At 39.5% G+C, this 23,066-nt stretch overlaps 1 protein-coding gene across 3 annotated transcripts in view; it reads left to right on the top strand.

Annotated features, from left to right (window-relative positions):
• The window catches only part of smarca2 (SWI/SNF related BAF chromatin remodeling complex subunit ATPase 2), a 47,529-nt gene extending 24,673 nt beyond the window's left edge, over positions 1-22,856 (top strand). For all 3 annotated transcript variants that reach the window (XM_079351026.1, XM_079351027.1, XM_079351028.1), the window contains 15 exons: positions 146-259; positions 2,060-2,164; positions 3,259-3,345; positions 3,698-3,744; positions 4,646-4,812; positions 6,548-6,711; positions 7,149-7,376; positions 7,663-7,740; positions 8,773-8,991; positions 10,034-10,257; positions 13,798-13,903; positions 14,311-14,412; positions 15,995-16,121; positions 16,767-16,900; positions 20,980-22,856. In XM_079351026.1, coding sequence (XP_079207152.1) covers positions 146-259; positions 2,060-2,164; positions 3,259-3,345; positions 3,698-3,744; positions 4,646-4,812; positions 6,548-6,711; positions 7,149-7,376; positions 7,663-7,740; positions 8,773-8,991; positions 10,034-10,257; positions 13,798-13,903; positions 14,311-14,412; positions 15,995-16,121; positions 16,767-16,900; positions 20,980-21,009 — 1,932 coding nt within the window. In that variant the 3' untranslated portion in view covers positions 21,010-22,856. The remainder of the gene's footprint in view (positions 1-145; positions 260-2,059; positions 2,165-3,258; positions 3,346-3,697; positions 3,745-4,645; positions 4,813-6,547; positions 6,712-7,148; positions 7,377-7,662; positions 7,741-8,772; positions 8,992-10,033; positions 10,258-13,797; positions 13,904-14,310; positions 14,413-15,994; positions 16,122-16,766; positions 16,901-20,979) is intronic.
• The last annotated feature ends 210 nt before the right edge of the window (positions 22,857-23,066 follow it).

Here is a 23,066-nt window from a genome sequence, read left to right as displayed (position 1 = left end):
AGAACATTCCCCTCTCCGGCAGTCTGTAGGACTCAGAAAAACTGTTAATGTGGAATTTAAACAATTGGAATATATCTCCTATGTTTGTATATTTTTCAAGTGGCTCTTTTTCTTCGATGACATTTTATCCCATTGACATTTTTAGGTTGACCTAAATGAGGAGGAGACCATCCTTATTATCCGGCGTTTGCACAAGGTGCTCCGCCCCTTCCTGCTGCGCAGACTGAAGAAAGAGGTGGAGTCTCAGCTGCCAGAGAAGGTGAGATTTAAGCTGAATGTATGTGCTCAGGTTTGAAGCATGATTTGTCGCAGGGTTTGCAGTGTAGAAACACATTTACGTAAATGTACTCTGTTTCAAATATAACTTTAGTTAATATGACCATTTTAGATCCAAGTCATTTCAAATGTAGTTCCCAGTTGCGTATTTTAAATCTTGTTTCATTACTACATGGGTCTGATCCTGTTACAAACGGAGTCACATCACATCATCATCACACACAGCTGAGGGAGACTGTGAGCATTAGTATTCATGCTCTCGTTTAGTACACTTTTTAAATCCAAACTTTGTTGGCACTTTCTTCTCCAACCTTGAGTGTAACGCTCCCCTACTTACTCAGCAGATATTAAAGGTTGTAGACCTAAAAACTGCTGAAACGGGCGACTTTTCCAGCTAAAAATGTTAATTAAAACACACTGATGAGTCCACCAGGTCACTGCTGTGAAGCTAATCACAGAGGAATGTGATTAAGTGTTTGATAGGGATCAAGGACTGTCTATGGCCCCTGCCAGGGAAATAATTCCTTTAACAGTATAATTGTTTCTAACTTAGCTTCTGGGTCTAACTCTCTTACTGTGTTGGACTTTCACTAGAATCAATGCAATTTAGGTTATTATATCAACTCAGCAGGGTGCTCAAGCAGAAATCATTTTAATTAAATGATGAACAATGTCGCGTTCACACAGAGCTTGTTTATTCTATGATGATGGGAACTCATCTCACAAATGGGCTTTTCCTAGAGCATTATAGCTGAAAGGGCTGTATGCTACACAATCGAAGGGTTTCAATCTATAAATAACAAAAGTTTATTTATAATTTTTTTGGGGCTTCTGACTTCACTAGAGAGACGGGACATGCAGGGACGTCCTCCTCTTCCTCTCCTCCTCCATCCTGAATGTGTTTTGTTTTAAACATGAACTCAACTCGTGTACTTTCCTTAGCCTACTCGTCCACTAACAGAAATTCCAATCAGTAGTGACTGGAACGTTTATTTTTGCTTTCTTAAATTTTTTTTTTTACTGCAATTCAAACTTCAACGATGTTCTAACCACAAACTCAAAGTAGATGTTTACGTTTTTGTATATCTTGAAACTTCACCAATATTCCTTTTTAACAACAAAGAGGTTTTGTCGGTATTCTTAAAAGGAGATAGGAGCTTTTCATTAAATCAAAAATGGTTAGTGAGGCGGTTGCCTTCAGAAGGGTTTACTACATTTTTGTTTAATGACATTTTTTTTGTGTGTCTCTCTTCTCTGACTGTTGGGTGAAGGGAGTTATGCACCTCAGTCGTGTTGGTCATAAAAGCCAATTAAAATGTGCTGCAGGGCCTTTATTGATTTCTTATTCTAATTTGAAAACACTTAATATGAAAAAGGAAATTGAACTTTGCTGGATATTTCATGGACTTTACCAAGTGTAGTTAGCTCGTTCTACACCTTGAGAAACAACCCGCATTACGAGACTCTCACATGCATCTTATGAACACTTGTGCAGAAAACTTTAAAGCATTGTAGGGACACACTCGTCTATTTAAAAGCGACCATGATCAGTCAAAGCAGGGTCTATATTCTTCAGATATGGTTTATAGTTAATAGATTGATGAATGTAATAGTTTGGTAAGACTACATCAAGGTGGGCGCATACTGTGACTGTTTCATCCTGCTTGTATTCTTCATTGTAAAAATGTTCTTTCATGAAGAAGCTGATGTCAGCTCGTACATGCTTCCTGCCGGAAGGACTCCTTGTCTCCCTGATTCATTGTGTTTGTTATCTTTCCCTCAGGTGGAGTATGTCATTAAATGTGACATGTCTGCCATACAGAAAGTTCTGTACCGCCACATGCAGAAGGGCATCCTGCTCACTGACGGCTCAGAGAAAGACAAGAAGGTAAACACACCGACAGACCCCTGTGGCTCCACTGCCGGCAGTGGCAGACAATTGAAGTCGTTCGATCTGACAGAACAGCCACATTCACTGATTGCTGTTGTTTGATAGCAGAGGTTCCCTGAGTTTTATTTCATCGATTGACAGTCTGTTCTTTCCATGGACTGTTCAATATTTAGATTTCCAAAGATGAGAAGCGTAATGCAAATTGTATTGTATCTTTTAGAGGAGCTGAGTGTTTTTACACCACCTGAGAACGAAGGCTGCAAAGGTCTTCAAACTAATTGGAATAGACGATTTAAAATCGTAACATTTTTAACTTATAACAAGAGTATGCAATGACATTGAGCTTCTCCACTATTTTCAGGCTTGTTCATGCATATGAAACGACAACCAAGTTAATGATAACAATCCATCGACTGCAACTGTATCGCTTTGGTTCAATCTTACTGCTCTTGTCATGTTGTTTTTGGTCGCTGCAAGCAGCTGTTATGATAAGAAAGACTTACAACCATTATACAGACCTACAACAGATATATCAGATACTTTTGTCAAGAGCTGAAATGGAATTAGAGCAGAACTACAGCAGATCAAAAACGGAGGTTAAACAGTCCTTGAAGCCAGAAACACCATTTAAAGCAACAATCTGTAACTTTTCCACCTTCGGTCGATATAATAGCTCAATATATTTCAACAGGGACAATGTCCAGGGCGCAGCCCGCTCACCTGTTTACTGCACTATGTAACTTTGGGAGTGGCCGAGGTCATCTCCGAAGAAGTGTGTATGGCCTTCATGGCACGAGTACATACAAGCCTTCAGTTATTTTAAAGAAGCCCGTCAGCCCATCTCTGTACGGTTTGATACGGTACAATACAATGGCTGAGGCTAAAAGGATGAAGAGGGTGACGTATGAAGCGAAGAAGAGAAAAAGAGAGAGTGGCCGAGCAAGTATCAGAGTGTACATTTCGGCAGAACCAAACCACATCCCGACTTGTTGCTTTAAAACGAAGGATTGTGTTGTTCAGCTAAAACTGGATGTGTAATGAAGCGTTATCTGGCGTTTAAGTTCTTTCATGTATGTTCTAACTTTTTGCAGGGGAAAGGTGGAGCAAAGACTCTGATGAACACCATTATGCAGCTGAAGAAGATCTGCAACCACCCATATATGTTCCAACACATTGAAGTGAGTACTGCTAAGATCACTGGAACTGGCCTCCCAAGTGTTTTGACTGTTGACCCTGGAAGTCGACAGTCCAAACACTTTGGTAACATTTTGGTTTTTGTCTGATTTAGTCCAGAGATGAAATTACCTAACAATCTTAACCCTGCAGAATTTCCTTGTCAATAAACTGACTTAATTTTAGAAATAAACTGATTAGCAGTCAGTCTCATGCAACACAAAGTTCCTGTCGTGCATTTTGAAAGACTGCTCTGAGAATTGTTCTGAAAGTGAAACCCCTGGGCAGCCTCTTTGAGATGCAGGAGAGAGTTTCACGTCACTTCTGATTGAATCCAGTAAATCTCTTCTGTCACAGGAATCTTTTGCAGAGCACTTGGGCTATCCGAACGGCGTCATCAATGGGTAAGCTTGAAAAGAAAAACAACTTGGATGAACTTTACACACCGGGACTTGAGTTAACTTATCTATTTATCCTGCAAGCGCTCTACTCCGGTACGAGGCCATGCAGTGCTTTCGGAATGACATTTTAAATTCAACTTGAAGACTATCAGTTTCCTGACTTCAAGAAAGAATATGTTCTCTTTTGGTCTTTGTCAGCACTTTTGTATGCATTGTTGTTATTGTACGTTCAGGTAGACAGGACAGGAGAGCATTACAGTGGTCTAGCTTGTAAGTTCTCTGGCTATAACCACCTGAGATAGAACTATGATAACCTGACCTTCACCTTACTGGTACCTCTACCATAAACCATTATCAGATGAACTAGTGAATGGAAGCCCCAGGTGTCTGTAACAGGACTCAAAAAAGTCCTAAAAACCTCAACACTAACTACAACTTCAAACCAGGCCTCTGATATGAGGATGATACCGTAGTACTAAACTAACTGTGCTCATGGTTGTCGACACAGAGGGGGGAAGTCAGAGTTACCCAGAAGCCAGTAACACAGTCAGCACACATTAAAAATAACAAGTTGCCTTGTCTCTTCATGTAGAGGTCTATAAGTAATACTGTCAATACTATCACAAGCTGTTACCACAGTTCAACAGTACCTAGAGAGCACCGTATGTGTTTGGCAAACAAAGCATCATATAGATTTAACCAAAAACATAGCAAACTGATTCTCGTAGAACGGTTTACATTGCTGTAAACTTCTTTAACAAAGTAACACAAAGAGTTGTCTGTTAGTTTCCCAAACAAAAGCTGTACACTATGATAGTGGTAGGTTAAAATAGCATTATTGATTATTGCTTTATAAGTAATGAATATGTATTCATCAGGTTTTGTTTGTTTTGTCTACTACAAGGCATGAACTGTATCGAGCTTCTGGAAAGTTTGAGCTCCTGGACCGCATCCTACCAAAACTTCAGGCTACAAATCACAGAGTTTTACTTTTCTGCCAAATGACCACTCTTATGACAATCATGGAGGACTACTTCGGCTACCGCAACTTCCAGTACCTGCGTCTTGATGGTAAGCTTATGGTCACTTTTTAGTCAATTTATCAGACAATAACTTTCAACAGGGTGTAGTTACCAGATGTTCTCGGGTGTTCAGATCGACTCGGCATCCTGTGCCTGCTAATGGCATCACACAGTATGATGAGAGTTTAGAAAGTTTTCTTGGTTTATGGGTCTTTGAGCTCAACAGTGACCGCCCACTGACTACAATACATTTAATTCGGCATCAAAATGGCATCAAAAAACTGAAAAAAGGCAAAGATACAAAACTGTGTCGAAGGTCAAGGAACTACCTGTCCCACAATCCATTGTGGATTATAGTGTTTCTTCTTAAAAGTGTTGTTGTTACAGTGTGTATGCTGTTAATGCTATCCGCTTGCAGTTAGTATTGTGGAAAGTATGAACTACATTGACTGCAGAATGACATGGTTATTATTACATTTTGTGTTAGCTAACTAACGAACTAGCTAGCCTGCTTGCAAGATTTATCTATTAGCATTCCAGTCTATGGTTTGCATACGGCGCCAGGAGGCGGGACACTGCGTGGTAACAGCAAGCTCAACCAATCAGAAACACTCTGTGATTGTGGGAAGTGTAGTTCTTATATCGCAAATAAATCTTTGTGTCTGGAGCAACATGCCCCCGCTTCCACTCACTCAATTTTTCACAATTCTTCCTGCTGCATCTTGATATCAGCTCTCCGTTACTTCACACAGTCAGGTTTGCATTTACAATTCTGGGTGTGAGTGAAGAATTCAGCTGTTTGCGATTACACATGCAGCAAGCCCTGGAAACTTCAACAAGATTTCAGGAGTTTTTGTACAAGTGTGAAAGCAACATTTGTTTTTTTTCCTTCTCAGCATGTTTGAGTTGCAGAATGTTTCTCCATAGGGCTCAACAGGGTGACTTTATATACCATATATCAGGGTTCACTTTACACGGGATTGCTCAAATCTTAGTTTTCACAAATCTTTTATTATTGTTTACAGGTAAAAAACAAAAGACTGAAATTTGAAACTGCCCATGCTGATGTATCACATTTGCAGTACAGAGTATCACAACCATAATACATCAACACAACAAGCTCTATGTACACAACAGACAGATACTAAATGAAGAAGTATGAGTGTTTATCGACGAGTCTCCTACAACATTCTGATCCCTTCATTTATTTGGTGTAATTTAAAAAATCAATTTCACTTACTTATTTAAGCTGTGTCAGACTCCTCAGTATAAAATAACTCTAATCTTTCACACAGAGGTGTCTGAGGAACTCTGCAAGATAACCATACTTAGCATCTCACATAAAAAGAAATGCTATCAGCCGACAGTTCTGGAAACAGAGACGGAGTCGGAGGAGATGTTAGCAATACACTATTGGGCTCCTTTTGAAACCGAGTGAAATATGTGCTGTGATATTGAGTCTCTTTTCTTTTGTTCCTTGACCCCCTGCTGTGTGTAAGAGATTGAGCAGTACATCACAAAGAAGCAGAAACCCAAGACAGTAGCCAGTTCTGAAGTTTGAACCATTACGAAGATAATTACAAGTTATTTACTAACTGTTAAACAAACACAAAACAACTTTGAAACAGTTTAATTGGTCAGGAAAAGGGCAACGGGACATTTGAACTTTCCCGAAAACAAAAAAAAAATCAATACACTTTGAAACAATAGATCAAGACAAAGTTCAAACGGTTTGATCAAAGTTTACTTCACAGACTCAAAGTGACCCTTTTTGTTGTTTTCAGGAACAACTAAGGCTGATGACCGAGCAGCTTTGCTGAAGAAATTTAACGAGGAAGGATCTCAGTACTTCATCTTCCTCCTCAGTACCAGGGCCGGTGGCCTCGGCCTCAACCTGCAGGCTGCCGACACTGTTGTCATCTTTGACAGCGACTGGAATCCACACCAGGTGTGTGTGTATTTGTATTGTAAAAGATGATAGTTGTATGGACGCTGTAAATGCATGACTGTTGCTCATATAAAGAGTTTCTGGTAAATGCCACTGAAGGAGTAAACCCACCTGCATGTTTTGTGTTTGCATATTAAACTCTGTAGCACTTTGAGATTTTAAAAATGTAAAGTGCTTTACAAATAAAATGTATTATTATTATGTTTCCAATAAGATGTGTGCTTATGTCAGCTGCTCTTTGACATAGGCTTGGTTTGTCAGAGCCAAAAACTAAGCGTGTGTGTTTTTGCTTTGATTTCACCTACTGACGGAGAAAAAAAGTGGTGGTGCGATTGCTTTTTAATGAGCAATAATGGACTCTTGATGTGTGTGGAATGATATTCTGTTTACTGTCGATGCAGCTGAAATGCCCTTGTTTATCTTTTGGCTGACTGCAGGACCTTCAGGCTCAGGACCGGGCTCACCGCATCGGTCAGCAGAACGAGGTGCGTGTGCTGCGTCTCTGCACTGTGAACAGCGTGGAGGAGAAAATCTTGGCAGCTGCCAAATACAAACTGAACGTGGATCAGAAGGTCATCCAGGCAGGCATGTTTGACCAGAAGTCCTCCAGCCACGAGCGACGTGCCTTCCTGCAGGCCATTTTAGAGCACGAGGAGCAGAACGAGGTAACATTATTGTATCTGGGAGTTAAGGGCACCTGAGGATGTGGATCTGTTTTTTGTGCTTAATCGAACATTTTCTTATAATGAATTCAGATTGTCAGATATTTTACTCATATTTGATCTAATCTGTATGCAGACTGATTTCTTTTAAATGCAACATTACTGGTTCATTTTTTCCCCTGAAACTTGAAAAGCTCTGACTTGGATGTTTTAAGGAGTCTTTTGATTTATTTATTTTTTTATGATTTATTTATTTTTTTGATTTATTTTTTCCCCCAAATTGCTGTAGGAAGAAGATGAAGTCCCCGATGATGAGACCCTTAACCAGATGATAGCCCGCAATGAAGATGAGTTTGAGCTCTTTATGGTAAGAAAAACACTTTTTTTAGCTGATCAAATGGACTTCTAAATCACTGCTTAAACGTCTTCAAATATTCGTTTACCAAAGAAAACATGTGTAACAGTCGGTTGTCCTACTTCTTCATTGTTCTTTTCAACATCTATCAATGGTTTAGAAACTGTCATACTTAGCAACAACTGTACCCTATCAGGGCCTTCTTTCTATAGTTCATAATTGAATTGCCATGGTAACAACACTCAGAAGCACCACATCATTGACAGCTAATCACTCCCATCGTTTCACACTATGTGGCTCTGTGTGTGTGTGACCAGCTGTGCTTGGAAAGTGTTACCATCTTTCCTGATGCTTCCAGCAGCTCATGTTGGCTGCTTCCATGCTGAATAATTGCAGGTTTGGAAATAATCATTGCCAAGGGTTGCCAATGACTTGTCGATTTCATGTTAAGACTTTTTAAAGCTTACTTGTTCCTTACTTAAACTTAAACGTGATCTATTCAGCCTTAAACTGTACGCTTAAACTCAGGTCTGTTGTTGCTTCACAGACGCACAGGGCGCACTCCTTCAGTCCTTGTACTCATTGTGTGCATTCGTGAAACGTTGGCTGTCTGACTCCTTCTTTTCTTTTTGATAATCAATTCAGTCAAGCAACACAATGAGTGAAGTAGGAAAAAAGCTGCATGTGGATAATACACTGTAGTTAGATGGCAGCTCTATCCTTGGGAATGGAGGGACATTAAATTGTATAGTAACTGTTGTGTCAGTAGTAATGAGATACGATGACAGTCACCAGGCTTTTATGTCCACTGAAATAAGAACATGCTAAAGGAATGGAGGTTCTGTTTCACAGAGTGAATGAAGAGAGAGAGGAATAAAGCACAATATGGCCTGATCATGTAGAGTACATCCACCTCATAGTTTGAGTACTGAATTCAACATACGTTGAAAAGGAAATCCTTTAACCCTTTGGTTCCGGTATGAGTCAGTCTTAAGGGTCCTTTAGAATCTACTGATCTGTTGTTCCTTATTGTCTCCATTGTAGCGTATGGATATGGACCGCCGTCGGGAGCATGCGAGGAACACAAAGCGAAAGCCTCGTCTCATGGAGGAGGACGAGTTGCCCTCTTGGATCATCAAAGACGATGCCGAGGTTGAACGGCTCACGTACGAAGAGGAGGAAGAGAAGTTGTTTGGGCGAGGATCACGCTGCCGCCGGGACGTGGACTACAGTGACGCACTGACTGAAAAACAGTGGCTACGGGTAACATATAGAGCTGTTGTTTAGAAGAAATGCTGTTCTGCTTTGTATCTCCTGAACAGTCACCCACACAGCACTCTCTACATTTATCTGAATCCATAACATTGAATCTACCTCAGCGAAATGTAAGAGCACATATAAGTAGTGCAGAGGGCCTGCTATGATTTGAAAATCTTCTTTTCTTTTCTGCTTGTTAACTTGTAATTACAGCAATTTTGTATAATTTACTGTCTGATTTGATACAAAGGTATTCTGTGTAATTAAAGCTATACACTTTTTCCTGCACAACAACTATTGGAACACAAAACTTGTTTGGTATTCAGTCTTTGTCCTAGAGTCTTTTATATAATCTCACATTATTTGTATTCAAACGACTACCCTGAACATGCAGTGTAATTCATTTTTCATTTTGTATCTTTAGTCACTAATTAAAAAAGAAGTTTGTTGGCCCTCCAAAGAACAAGTTACACAACAAACAACACACAACAAACATGTTTTTTCTTTACTGTCAGTCATGACAGACAGACAGACAGACAGACAGACAGACAGACAGACAGACAGACATAGATAGACAGATAGATAGATACTTTATAGTTTCCATATCCCTAAGGCTGACGCAAACAGCAGCTAAGTCACCCACAACAAACAAGCAGTGGCACACGGGAGAGACAGGTCACTGTGGAAGATCCCTTTTATTGACTTGGGCTGAGGTGTTGCGGGGAAGCGAGAATAGAACAAAGCTTTGAGACCAAGGTGACACAGTGTTGGCTGTAGTTGAGGAGAGGCTCTAATTAAAAGTAGATAATTATGTGGAGACCTGTTTGCAAAGCTTAAGAAATTAAAAATTATTCAAAGGAGAATATCTCAGAAAGCTTACAAGCCAAAGAAAAACACCACCTCAGTTACGGGACTTTCTGCTGGTGTTTCATTTCCTTTTTGCCTTGAAATTGTAAATCTGATTGCATTTATTATATTATATATTATATATATTATTATATATTATATATATATTATATTTTTTTGTTTTTTTTTCCCCCAACTCCAGGCTATTGAGGATGGAAACCTGGAAGAGATGGAGGAGGAGATCCGTCTGAAAAAGCGCAGACGCAAGAGGCGTCAGGACAAGGACTCGTCGAGCAGAGAGGATGGGAGCTCCAAGGCCAAGAAGAGACGAGGACGTCCGCCAGCTGAGAAACTCTCGCCCAACCCCACCAAGCTCACCAAGCAAATGAACACCATCATCGATACAGTCATCAACTACAGAGACGGGTAAGGAGGACGTCATTTCCACCTCGAGCTAAAAACAACCTGGAAGAGGTTCATCCACAGCTGATACAATTTGGCTGCAGTTTGCAAACATGTCAATATGAATCCAGTATGCTCCAACTCGTTAGGGTTATTTTTTTAACCTTGTGTCTCAGATCCTGTCAGACGACCCCACATTACACCTATTTATATTAAAAGAAGAAATTCTTTTAATCACACTGCAGCCATGAAGTATTATTAGTAAATACTGCATGGCTCAATCTGCAACATGACAAAGTTTTGACGTGGCGCTGCTGTGTAAACTTGACACCGCCGTGACCGTTTGCAGTAGGCTCAGTGGTCTACCGTCCTGTTCACTGATGAGTGTCGGGTCACCGTGCACAGAAATGATTGTCATTAGCGTCGCTGGAGAAAGCAAGGTGAGCGATACGCCGAGGTCAACATGGTCCCCAGGGTTCGCTTTGGTGGAGGAGGTGCAACAGTCTAGGCAGGCATCAGCAGTCAGCGCAAAACAGATTTAGTGATTGCAGCTCAAATGAACCTTAATCACTATGAACTGATTTTAGACACTTTAGGTTAAGTAAAGGTGGAACACATTTACCAGGAGCTTAATATACTCTCTATCTTGTGGATGAAAGCATAAATGACCATTTTCACGAAGGCTTTTGGTGCATTGTTTGGGATGTACTTTGAGGACGATAGCACAGCACAGGTTTTGCTTTGATTTTCCAATCAAAAGCACAGATTTGTCCGTGGCATGTCTTTGAAAAGAAACATCCTGTGTGAAAACATCCATGTCTTTTTAAAGTCTAACAGTCCTCCGAGTTAATTTCTGTGTTTCTGGTTGATTCTGTTGCGACAGTTTTTTTCTTTTACCCATGTGCAAAATCCTTAAGTGTGTGTGTGCATGTGTGTGTGTGTGTTTCTGTAAAATGCACTCGTGCGTGAAAGAACATGTGCTTTTGTGTTCCCACTACTAAACTATGCACTGGCTCACTAGTGTGTCGGAGCTTTTCCAGGAAAATGGAACCTGCCTTTCCAAAGTCAAATTCTTTCCTCTCCTAGTCTATAGTTGTTCATCCCAGAGCATCTTAATCAACCCCCCCCCACCCCCACCCCAACCCCTAGCACTTTTTGATTCCCAAGTCTGCAGTAAGTTAAACTAGCTTTTAAAACTGTGTACAGAAAAATGTGAAACAGGCCTAAAAATAAAATAAATAAGGCCGAACTGTAGAGATTTCTAGTAAACAGAGTAAACAGCTGAGACTCCTTTGATGAAGCACAAATGCTGTTTTGAATCATCACAGGTCCGCTCAGTCGCACACTTTATCATCACATTTCTTTGAATTCCGGTGGTTTTCCAACAGTTTAGTCTGTTTCCAGAGGTCCTGACGACCGTAACGCTGGGCTGAAAGGCATCACACTTCATGCATCAAATATGTGAAATCCCATTTGAAACAGACCAGCAACCTCCTGCGGTTTCAGCAAAGTCTCTGCATGGTGAATTGTAGCCTGCAGCTCAGAGGCACCGCAGTGGACTCTTGATTGTACCTTACGTCTCTTCCAGCCAGGTGCTTAACATTACAAAGAACGTTTATATTCAGACACTTACACGCGCTTCTCTTCCTCTCAACTTCAAGCTAAATCCTTTCAAAATAAAGTTGTCAATGTTTCGAATGTCTTGAACAGGAAAACAATCCCACAGCCTTGAGAATATAAAGCACTTAACTGTGAACAAGTTCATCTTTCTTCTCCCGAGTGTCAGCACATTTTAGGCACTGGGGGAAGTAGTTGAGTAGAAGGTTGCATTTGAACTCAGTCTTGTCTGTATTTATCTCAGTCTTCATCCCCCTCAGAGGAAGGGTCAAGGACAGTGTGATTCTTTTTCTCTTCCCTGTTACAGTGGACTCATGTAAAACTGTGTTCTTCTCCCTGCTGCATTTTACACGTTTGGTTTATGAGTCAAAAAATGAGTCATATGTGTAATCGTTCAAAATAACCCTTTAACAGCTCTGCACTCGTGTGTTTTATTCAACATCCTGCCTATAGTGACCTCTTCATTGTCTCTTTCTATTTTCCCCCACATTGCCATTCTTTCCCCGTACGCACTGACACCGGCAGATTGGCCTCAAGCATAAACACTTTGTTATTGATCATGCAGCATTATTCATACGGATACAAAAACAGGAAATACACCTGACAAATTACAATCAGTATATCGAAGAAAAGTTTCAGGTCAGGATTTAACATTTTGTAGGACTTTGATCGTGGATCTATTTTCACGAACGTTAATGGACTGGCACAGGAAGTGAGTTCAGTATTTTAGGGCCATGGGTTCCTACCTCTAAAAGTCGATGGGGTTTTTGATTTGGTTTGTGGTTAGCTTAAGAGATGTTGATGTTTTGTTCGACGAGATAAACTACTTTAGCTAAGACCCCGACTTGTGAATTTGTTTATTACGTGACCTTAAAACAGCAGTTGCTAACAAGAAGCTAAATGAGACTGCAGGGGTTGTGAGAGACATTAAACGTCCTTACACTGGAAAATCTCTCTCACTCCTCCGCCTTACAGTCTCCAGTCATATTTTTCAGTGCTCTTACAAATATTAGGTTAATAAAAAAAATGTAAGCCACGGTCTCGCTAGCTTGTCAAAACCGCTGAATAGATCGAAGAAGCATAACGGTTGTGACGTCAAAATAAAGTGACCGCGCTGTAGTTTGCTCGTAGCATAACGTTAGCTTTTTACTTCTCTCGACGACATTAACGCTTCAGAAATCCCATAGGAGGATTCTCAATAGAACCCATGGCAAACCTACTTCCGGGTTTGCCTAAAAAAAATACGTCATCACTATTCCAGTCTATAGGTCCTAATTAAGAGAAGAGACGCAGATAAATAAAATGATGTGAACTGATCAGAGGTCGCTCTGTATTCTTGTTTGACTCACTTGTGTTCACGATATAATGGACCTGAGCTTGTAGAGCGCTTTTCTAGACTGCTGATTCCTCAAAGTGCGTTTACACTGCAAGTCCCACCTACACATTCACACACTGATGGCAGAGGCTGCTACGCAAAGTGACCATCAGAAGTAACTAATCCCATTCATACGCACTCATACGCTGCCGATGAAGCAGCTGGAGCAATTTGAGGTTAGGAGTCTTGCCCGAGGACTCATCGGACATGTTGCTGCAGGAGCTCGCGGTCATGCACTCGACTTTCCTGTTCAGGCTCTATTAACTGAACCACAGCCACCAACGGCTATGCCTTTCACACTTCTTATCAACCTTTTTTTTTTATTTTATGCACAGATGAATTGAAGTTCAGATTTGAATTTCACCCAAAAGTTTCTTTCACTTTCCATTTCAGTGAATGTCACCCACATCTTCACATCTGCTTATCTGTCATTTCCATATGAAAAGACCAGATATTTAAAGCGAAAAGTTTTACACCTAACTTTCTCCCGTGTGATTTTCGTGTGAATTATATTTTGCTGATACATTTAGTTGAGAGCATCAGTTTAAAATTTAGGACATTTTGTGTTACAGGGCCGGACGACAACTGAGTGAGGTCTTTGTGCAGTTACCATCCAGGAAGGAGCTCCCAGAATATTATGAACTCATCAGAAAGCCTGTGGACTTCAAAAAGATCAAGGTGTGCTCTCAACCATGACACAGGAAGAGTGTTTGGGAGGGGAAAGCAAAATAATGCATCTGATTCAAAAAAAAAAAAAAAAAAGGGAAAAAAAGAAAAGGCGAACGTTCAGGGTCACTGATTTAAAACAAAAGTTCTTTCAAATAAATTGAATCTGACTTTAAAAAATATTAAAATGCCAAAGTTATCTACTTTCTGACATTTGATGGATCAATCAATGAATCAATAAAACGTGAATATAGTCCGACTTGATGAATAAATCTCAGGGTTGTGCTCTCTATCATGTGTCCTTTGAGTCATTTCCAGCTTGTATTAGTTTTAGAAAGTTCATGTTGTTTGAACATTTAAAGATTTGAGCATGAATCAGCCTGTTGATCCATGCTGCTGTTTTTTTTTTCTTTCAACAGGATCGAGTGAGGAACCATAAATATCGGAGCGTTGGAGACCTGGAGAAGGATGTGATGCTGCTGTGTCACAACGCCCAAACCTTCAACCTGGAGGGATCTCAGGTCTCTTCGCTTCTAGAATGATTTTTTTTGTTTTTGATATCTTTGTGTGCACCCTCGTGGTGTGTAACCATAGACTGTACAAACCAGTTGTTATCTTAAGCGGACCTTTAGAGCCACCTGTCAGTCAAATGAACCCCATATTATAAATAACTCTTATCCTTCATAAACTGAACATTGATGAGTTTAAAAAAACACTCGAGTGACCATCACAGTTCGTTAGTTTTCAGAGGGTGGAGTGTCACATTGCTATCCTTACTTTTATTTTTAACAAGAAGTGAGCATAATGAAAACATCTATCTGCAAAGAATCACATGTTGAAGGTGGCAGCAGAAGCAAATCATCTATCCTGGGCAGTGTGCCCTTTTTTCCTCTACAGCACACAACATTGAGACTTCTATGCAGCCAATAAAATTGTTCTCTCCTGACTGTGAAAAAGAAATAAAAGTTGAGGCAGTTCTGCATTCATCTCACTTACAAACCATGAGGCTACATACACTTTGTTTTTACAGTCTATGGTCTGAACTGCTCGTGACGTGCACTTTTGACTCATTTCTCTCCACTTTTTAACAACAGTTTCTGTGTGGATAGAAAAGGAACATTTGTTATTAAAGTTCTGCTCGAAAGGGATTTCTCTTGCCAAATAAATTGCTGATTGCACACGGTTTAATACACTGAGAGGTACTCTCTCTGCTCCCTTTCCTTGTTTTTTTTTCTTTTTTTGTTCAGCTCTGTCTTCACTAGCTACTAGTTATTCAAAAAGACGGAGAAAGGTTCAAAAGTACCGTAAATTCCGGACTATTGAGCGCACCTGGATATAAGCCGCACCGGCTAAAAATAGGTAAATAAATGTATTTGTACATATATAAGCCGCACTTGATTATAAGCCGCAGGTGTCCACGCTATAACAAGAGCTATTTACACAGAAAGACGTGACACAAAAACGTTGTTTTAACTTTTAATTAAATACGTAGGCTACCGGTAACATCCGCAAATACGAAGCCTAGTGGAAATCCTTTATCGAACATGTCTGTAACACGGCTGATGAAAAAGATGACCGTAATATATTTCACAAGAAAAAGTCCATCCATTCACTGGCTCAGAATGACTTCATTACTCACTTCCTCAGTCTCTTTTTCGTTGTCGCTGTCAGTGTCAACTTTACGTGCAGCAGCTCTATTTCCTTCTTTGACAGCCAGTTCGATCGCCGTTAACTTGAAAGCTGCATCATATGCATTTCTCCGTGTGTTTTCCATCATGATGGTGCAAAAATCCATAAATAAGCCGCATCCTTGTAAAAGCCTCAGTGATCAAAATGTGACAAAAAAGGCTTATTGTCCGGAATTTACGGTAGTAGACTTTGTCTCTGAACATAGAATAAAATGCAGCCTTGTACTTATAAAAATAATGATAGTGCTCTTTGAAGCCCCCCACCCAAAAGATTTACCCCTGAACCATTCATCTCTCCAATGCTGCTTAATCTCTCCTCTGTTATTAACGCTGCCCACTACCTCATTTTCTCTCACATCCCCTTTACTTTGTGCCTTACAGGATGCTCACACAAACTGTTTTTCCCCCCCTACAGATATATGAAGACTCGATTGTCCTTCAGTCCGTGTTCAAGAGTGCCAGGCAGAAGATTGCCAAGGACGAAGAGAGTGAAGACGACAGCGATGAGGATGATGATGACGAAGAGGAGTCTGAGTCAGATGGTAAACCTTCAGGACATTTATACAGACGCACAAACATCTACACACACCGAATGTTGTTTTAGTCGAGGTATACACACGTTCCACTGTTAAATGGATTGGAGCTTGTATAGCGCTATTCAAGTCTTCTGACGACTCAAAGTGCTTTATAACCTTCCGATTCACACCAACCTTCGAGTTTAGAGACGATCGACACTACTACTAAATCCTGTGTTTCTGCGCTACAGGAAAAGATGTTGATAAAGACAAGAAGTATAAAACAGCTGAAACTCCTTTCAAGGTTCACTCAGTGTTTGTTCAAAGCTGTTCTTTTCGGGGAGGGAATATTAGGGGGATAAAAACCTGTTTGGAACTTTAAATACCTGTCACCTGCATTTTATGAAAAAAGAAAGACTTTCGGTTGAAAATGTTATAGACGGTTAACAATGATGTTTGTTTTCAAGAGGAAAAAAATAAGGATAGAACGGGAAAGTTTAAAAAAAAAATGTTGTCTTAGTGTTTCAGCTCTATCTGACATAGATCTATTCTTTGATGAAACAAACAAGCTTGAATAGAACTTTACATTTTAGCAAAGTTAAACATCAAAGTGCAGATGTTATCATGTCCTCTTGACTTGTGTGGTAGGAGATTAAATCACTTCTCTTTCAGCCAAGTCAGTGTGGGTTAAGATCAAGCTGAATAAGGAGGGACGCAGCAGTGACAAAGGGAAGAAGAGGCAGAGCCGAGGGAAAGCCAAGCCGGTGGTCAGTGACGACGACAGCGAAGACGACCAGGATGACAATGTAGGTCATTTCACTTCACTGCATCATCAGCATATCTTTTGACCAAAATAACTTCTTGCTGTTTGCGTGTTTCAACCTCAGCGGGTCTCCTTCATTTAAATATGATTATGAACGCGAACAGGGGAGAAACTCATTTGTAAGTAAAAGATTTAAACAGCCTGAGTACTGTTTAAAAATCTTCATCCAAAACTCTGGACCTATTCTGGTCCTCAAGATTCAGAGCACCACTAGTTTTCTTCCAGTATTCACACTTTAGTTGACAGTCACAGGCTGTTAAATCATGGTATCTTTAAACTCTAATTATGCTTTCTAGGAAATACTCTTAAGAGCTTATTCTAGCTGTACAGAGCACGAGTACATACTGCAGCCCAAACCTATAACAACCCTTTCCACATCGTATAAATAAACAAAGGATTTTAAACGTAAAAGGATCCAGACGAGATGTGAAAAAAGAGCTGAAGGGTTTGAAATACAAAAAGAGAAACATCAAGGGAATGGCAAAGTGACCTTAAACAAGCTTTTGTTCCGTAAGCCATCAAATATATTCTCTTCTGAATCCATCTCTTAGTCATTAGTGTGTTTTAAAGCACACTTTTTGTATTGTGCTTCTCCGCTTCCTTTCCGCACTTCTAAAGACGGTCCACCATCATCTCGTTTTACGTCAGCACACAATTAAACCACTCATTACAAATTAAAGCCATAGTAACCACCACTAATGACCCTTTCTTCATATAATTACCCCCTAGTTTCCCTTTTCATCTTGCTGAATGGAGGATGAATGATAATAGGGATCATACATTACCACGAGTTAAGGGTGATGCCCTCTCAAGGCGTGCTACTCAGCACATGCAGGTGTTGTACAGAGTAAGACTCAACATGGCACCTCACTCACAGCCCTGCAGGCAGATCCTTTCCCTGCTGATGGGTTGAATGATATAAATGTCCCTAAAGCTGAATCTATCAACAGACTGGATAATATTAACGCAGCATATCACGACCGTGGTTCTAATCTAACAGACAACACTGAGACTCTGTGCAGGCTGAAAGATAGACAATTTAATGTTCAGTGTGGAGCCATTATATACAGTTCAACAGGTGTCATAAATTCCTTCCCACTTTGGATATTTCTATACATGGTCTAGAGAATCACATCACCTTTACTCTTTAAATGTCAAACCTCTATTTGAAGAACAATTCCTCATTCTACTGTCAACTGAGGCCATACATTTATACTTTTGGAATACCTCATATGACATTCTTCTCTTCAAATATGGTCATAGCTTCTCAGAATAGAACGTAGTCTGCTAACAGTAAAGTCACCTCTACAAAGTGTAACCAAACTGAACGTATTCACAGAAATTCTTACTATCACCTGCTTAACTTGTCCTGTTGTGTTTCTGGAAAAATTTAGCCTTAGCCCTATGTGAATTATCGTACCAGTGTTTACAGCATTTCAACAGAGAATATAAAAGTAGGTAAGATTTATAAGTTTATAGTGAAATAATATTCTGCTCTAAATTCTGTGTGGCCATGAAGAGCCCCCATACTTTTGTAACATGTCTAAAGGACACATCTGGTGGACAGGATCCAGATGTCTTGCTCAAGGTGTTTGCATAAAATAAGGTCACCATATTCACCAACTTTCTATCTATCTATCTAGCTATCTAGCTATCTAGCTATCTATCTATCTATCTATCTATCTATCTATCTATCTATCTATCTATCTATCTATCTATCTATCTATCTATCTATCTATCTATCTATCTATCTATCTATCTATCTATCTATCTATCTATCTATCTATCTATCTATCTATCTATCTATCTATCTATCTATCTATCTATCTATCTATCTATCTATCTATCTATCTATCTATCTATCTATCTATCTATCTATCTATCTATCTATCTATCTATCTATCTATCCCTTTAACTACTTCTTATTAGCATGATAATTGGTAGCATACTGCACAGGCTGCTAGTTATTACACGCGTATTAATAGCTTGTAATACATGACCACAGTCTTTTGCTTACAGGCCTTTCATTTAGAGTTTGTCCTCCATGACTTAGTGCGACCCTTTTTAAAGTAGAAGTAAGCACAAGCAGAAACGCAGGTCTGTTCATCTTTTCGAAGCCTTCCCTTTTGGTCTGATGGAATTTGTTTTCTATAACGACAGCTGAGTGCGTTCCATCAGAGACAGCCTCTTGTTGAGGATATATTGATTGGCAGCTTCTTCAGTTCAAATTGGATTCTGAATTGGTGCTTCATTTGAAGTATCGTATGTGTGAGTAAAAGGTCAACCAATGAGGCTGTAATAAATCACATTGACACACAGTCAGATTAGAGTACGTCGCACTCGGTCCTGCTGACTCTTAAGTCTTTTTCCTTCAAAGTAAAACTTAAACATCTATCTCTTAACCTAGTTCATACTAATCATTTTGAATGGAATGCTGTTAGTATGACCCGGGGACAAAAAACGTTTTTTGAATTGAATTTAGCACGAAACACTCTGGTGAATGTTTTAATAGGAATGAAAATGATTTTTGCTTACATGTAAAGACTCAGATAGAACTTACTGAAGATTTACTATCGTTATCGATTGTCAAACAATCCTAATTCAGACCACCATCTGCTCCACAGTGATACTTGACTACCACAGGCTGAGAGCTGATAACTTTATTCATTTTGTCCCTCTCGGGTTTCTCCCAAAATGAAAATCTGGGTCTATAGAAGGAAGGACCAAGGACCTCTGTAGCCACTGTTTCCCTTTAACTCGTGGTTACATTTACAAGGTGATTGCAGTTCTGACTTTTAGTTCTTGAATGCTGTAAAGAAAAACACAGCCATAAGTTAAAATAGTTGTTTCTTTGACAACTGTCCCGAGTCCTAACTTCTTAAATCCTCTTACAGTATATGCAGTGTTTTGGCTTTAAGCCTTTTAAAATGTAGACCAGGTGTCATCAACTACATATGTAGAAGGGCCGGACTTCAAAACGTCCCTCCACATAGGCCTGACAGCTCAACAAAGCCCAATGTGAAGAAGTTTGTGTCACCTAATCCAAGTGTTTGAGCCTTATGATTGTATGTTTGCGTTTCATCACCTGAGATCATTTAGATTCTTGGGAGCTGGATGGAAAGCTTTGGGGGTCTGGATGTGGCCCGTTGGCCGCCAGTTGATGATCACTGTCTAAGATCCAAATTTGACTTCCTGGACTGTAATTATTTGTCTGAGTGTTACATTCCCAACATGATCCAGATCCTGCCAACACAACCTTGAGCATCATTTTAAAGCTGGGGCTGGTATTGCTAAGTTTGCTCGCTAACACAGCATCATTAAGACAGGAGAGGTATAAATCCATCTTAAGAGCTGAAAAACAGAAAGGAGCTGTATTCTAATATTACACGTTTACGGACCTGAAAAGAATCCCCTCCAGTTAGTCTGGGTCAATATTCAGCTTAAGAGAGGAGCTTCAGTTTGACCTTGAACTGTTGTGAAGGATCAGAGATTTTATTCATGCCGGCAGTGATAGTGGCCTGTAAGGTGCATGAGGTTAATAGAAACAGCTCAGCCAAAATTAGACCTTCACCTGAGCAGAGCCAAAAGCCACGTTACCCTTTGAATACAAAAATAGTGTTTTTATTTTTTTCACCTGTCAGTCATGGTAACATAGTCTGCGTTGGTGCTGTTTGGTCTAAGCAAAGTCCTTTTATTGTTCTGCATATCTACCTATACTTGAAGTTTTTATCATGCATTTAAAGCTGAGTCTCTTAAAGTCCTCTTCTTCCTGTAGGCTCCTTCAACAAGCCTCTCCATAGAGAAAAAAAAAAGAGTCCATCCAGAAAGAGTATTATGTGAGGAAAGGGCACTGGCTTCACCTTCAGACACTTTCCATCATCTGGAGAGCCCTCTCTTATTTCAGGGTGTTCATAAATTCATCTTGTGCTGACCTTATGCCACCTCATGTTGATGCTTTTCACAGATGATAAACCTTCATCACACAGCGTTCTCCCTCTCTCCATTGTTTGCCTGGTAAATCGCTCCCCTCTTATCGTGCTCTTCATCTCTCCCTCTCTGCAGGATCAGTCCGACAAGAGTGACGACGAGTGAGGACGTGAGGATGTTGTTTGTGTCACTTACAGACAAAAGGACGTTATTTTCCATCAATGTCTCTTCGGGTTATTCTCTGTATTTTATTTTTTTTAATTTGTCTTCTTGTGTGTCAGTCTTTGTTGTGTCGTTGCACCTTCACCTCCCAGCTTGGAAAGATATTACAAATAATCAATAAGCTACAGCAATATCAATCAGCTTGTATTCCTGTTTCTAAGACAATTTTGTAGTATATTTTTTAACTGTGTGCTTCAAAGAAGATTTCAATTGTGTACGGGGGAAAAAAAAGAAAAAGATTTGGTCTTTTCATAAGCGCTTTGCTCATTTTGTATTTGCTTGCACTTTTGCAGAATTAAATATGACTCGCCAGATTTTTAGAAATAAAATGTAAAAGTATATATAGTCAAGAACAACTAAGTCAATTTGAAGAGCTGCTGGTGATGAAAACGATGGCAATCAATCAAGTTTAACGTTTTTGGATCAGTTGCTTGACATTGCATAGAACCACATTTTAGAACATAGAGAAGTGTCTACTAAAGCCCGCCCCAAATTTACACCAATCCAATTAAAGGTAAACAACTGTGTCTTAGCTCTGCAGTCCTGTCATGTCTCAGGGCTCCACATTAAGGAGCAGGAAGGTGTAGGACACTGATAACAGTGTCATCTGCTTTAACATATTTTGCAAATGAGTGTTTGTTTTAAAGTATTATATAAGTTTAATAAACAATATCTAGTTATTACCAAGAAAAATAGAAAGCTTGACTGACTTTGCATCAGTAACTATGGGGAGTGTGACTTAGCTGACAGTCATGACTGAAACAACACAATTTTGAAAGTGTCAACTATTTCTCAAATTATTATATTTTACAGCCAGCACAACAAAATGTCACTTTTGCCCAATGAAATTTGTTCCACTCAAAGTGCTTTTGTTTTTACAGCTTTTTATTAAAATGAGTGTAACCTTGTATTATGTAGGTGGCACATTGTTAAGGTGAGTACCCATGTATCTTTCATGTTGTTGTTGATCAGAGCTGAAGCTCTGCACTTTGTTGTAACAGTTTTCTTCACTTAAAAAGAAGTGTTTGGAGTATTTAGATTGATTGACAGACCTTCAGAAGAATCTATTTCTTTGTTGGTAGCGCATTAACGGGGGAAACAAGTTGTCTTGTTAAATAAAACCAGCGTTTTCAGTAGCAGTCAATGTAGCTTTTTAAAGCTTCTGAGAGCTTGCTGCACCATGTGATGGTTGCAGCAACAACCTGAATGTAGATGACAAAAATTTTGCTGGATTTTTTTCAGACTTAAAAGATGGTAAACAACAATAAATACAGTGTTATGGGATTAGAAACAGATTCAAATAACATTGAATATAACAGTATTTTAAACTTTGTATTGGTTTAAGCATTTGTTGATGTGTTTGTGTTTCTGTATTAGCCCTCATGTTATTGATTCTAATGTTGCTTGTAGCATGACCTCTTTTGACGATATCCTCTGTACATGCAGCTATATCTTTTTTGTTTGTGTAACGTGCTTGCCGACTCTCCATAGTGTGGCTTAACCTTTGCTTTCTTTGCACAGTGTCTTTGTGGTTGTATTTTAAGGCCAAGGGCAAATAAAATCTGACAGATTTTCAGCACAGAAAATGTTTATTTTATTTCTTGTCCTTAGAAACGTTCCTACCATCTGCTACCATCTGTTTGTAATTTAATTATACAAGATCAAGTGTATTTGAGAAACAGGATGTCTACAAGTTCTGAACAAGTCCTTGACAAACTTTTTACATTTCAATGTTTATGACCGTGTCCTTTAATATTTTATGTATTCAAATTCTTGAAAAGAATTCAATTTTTTTTTAAAAAGACTCAAGTTCCAAGTATGCATTATTGAAGAATTATTCAAAAAATTCGGTAGGCTACGTAAGCTCAGCCATTAACAATAGGGAGATAACTCTTATTTACACACATTTCATGTATTTGTTTATTTTGACAGGGACAGTACACAACCACTTACCTGTGCTAGAGTTAGCTTTAAGCTAATTTACATCTGTAGTCCCTGGG

This window comes from Symphodus melops (assembly GCF_947650265.1).
Source record: "Symphodus melops genome assembly, chromosome: 1".
Taxonomy (NCBI): domain Eukaryota; kingdom Metazoa; phylum Chordata; class Actinopteri; order Labriformes; family Labridae; genus Symphodus; species Symphodus melops.
The sequence above is the reverse complement of the archived record's forward strand: the minus strand, read 5'-3'. Positions and strand labels throughout refer to the sequence as shown.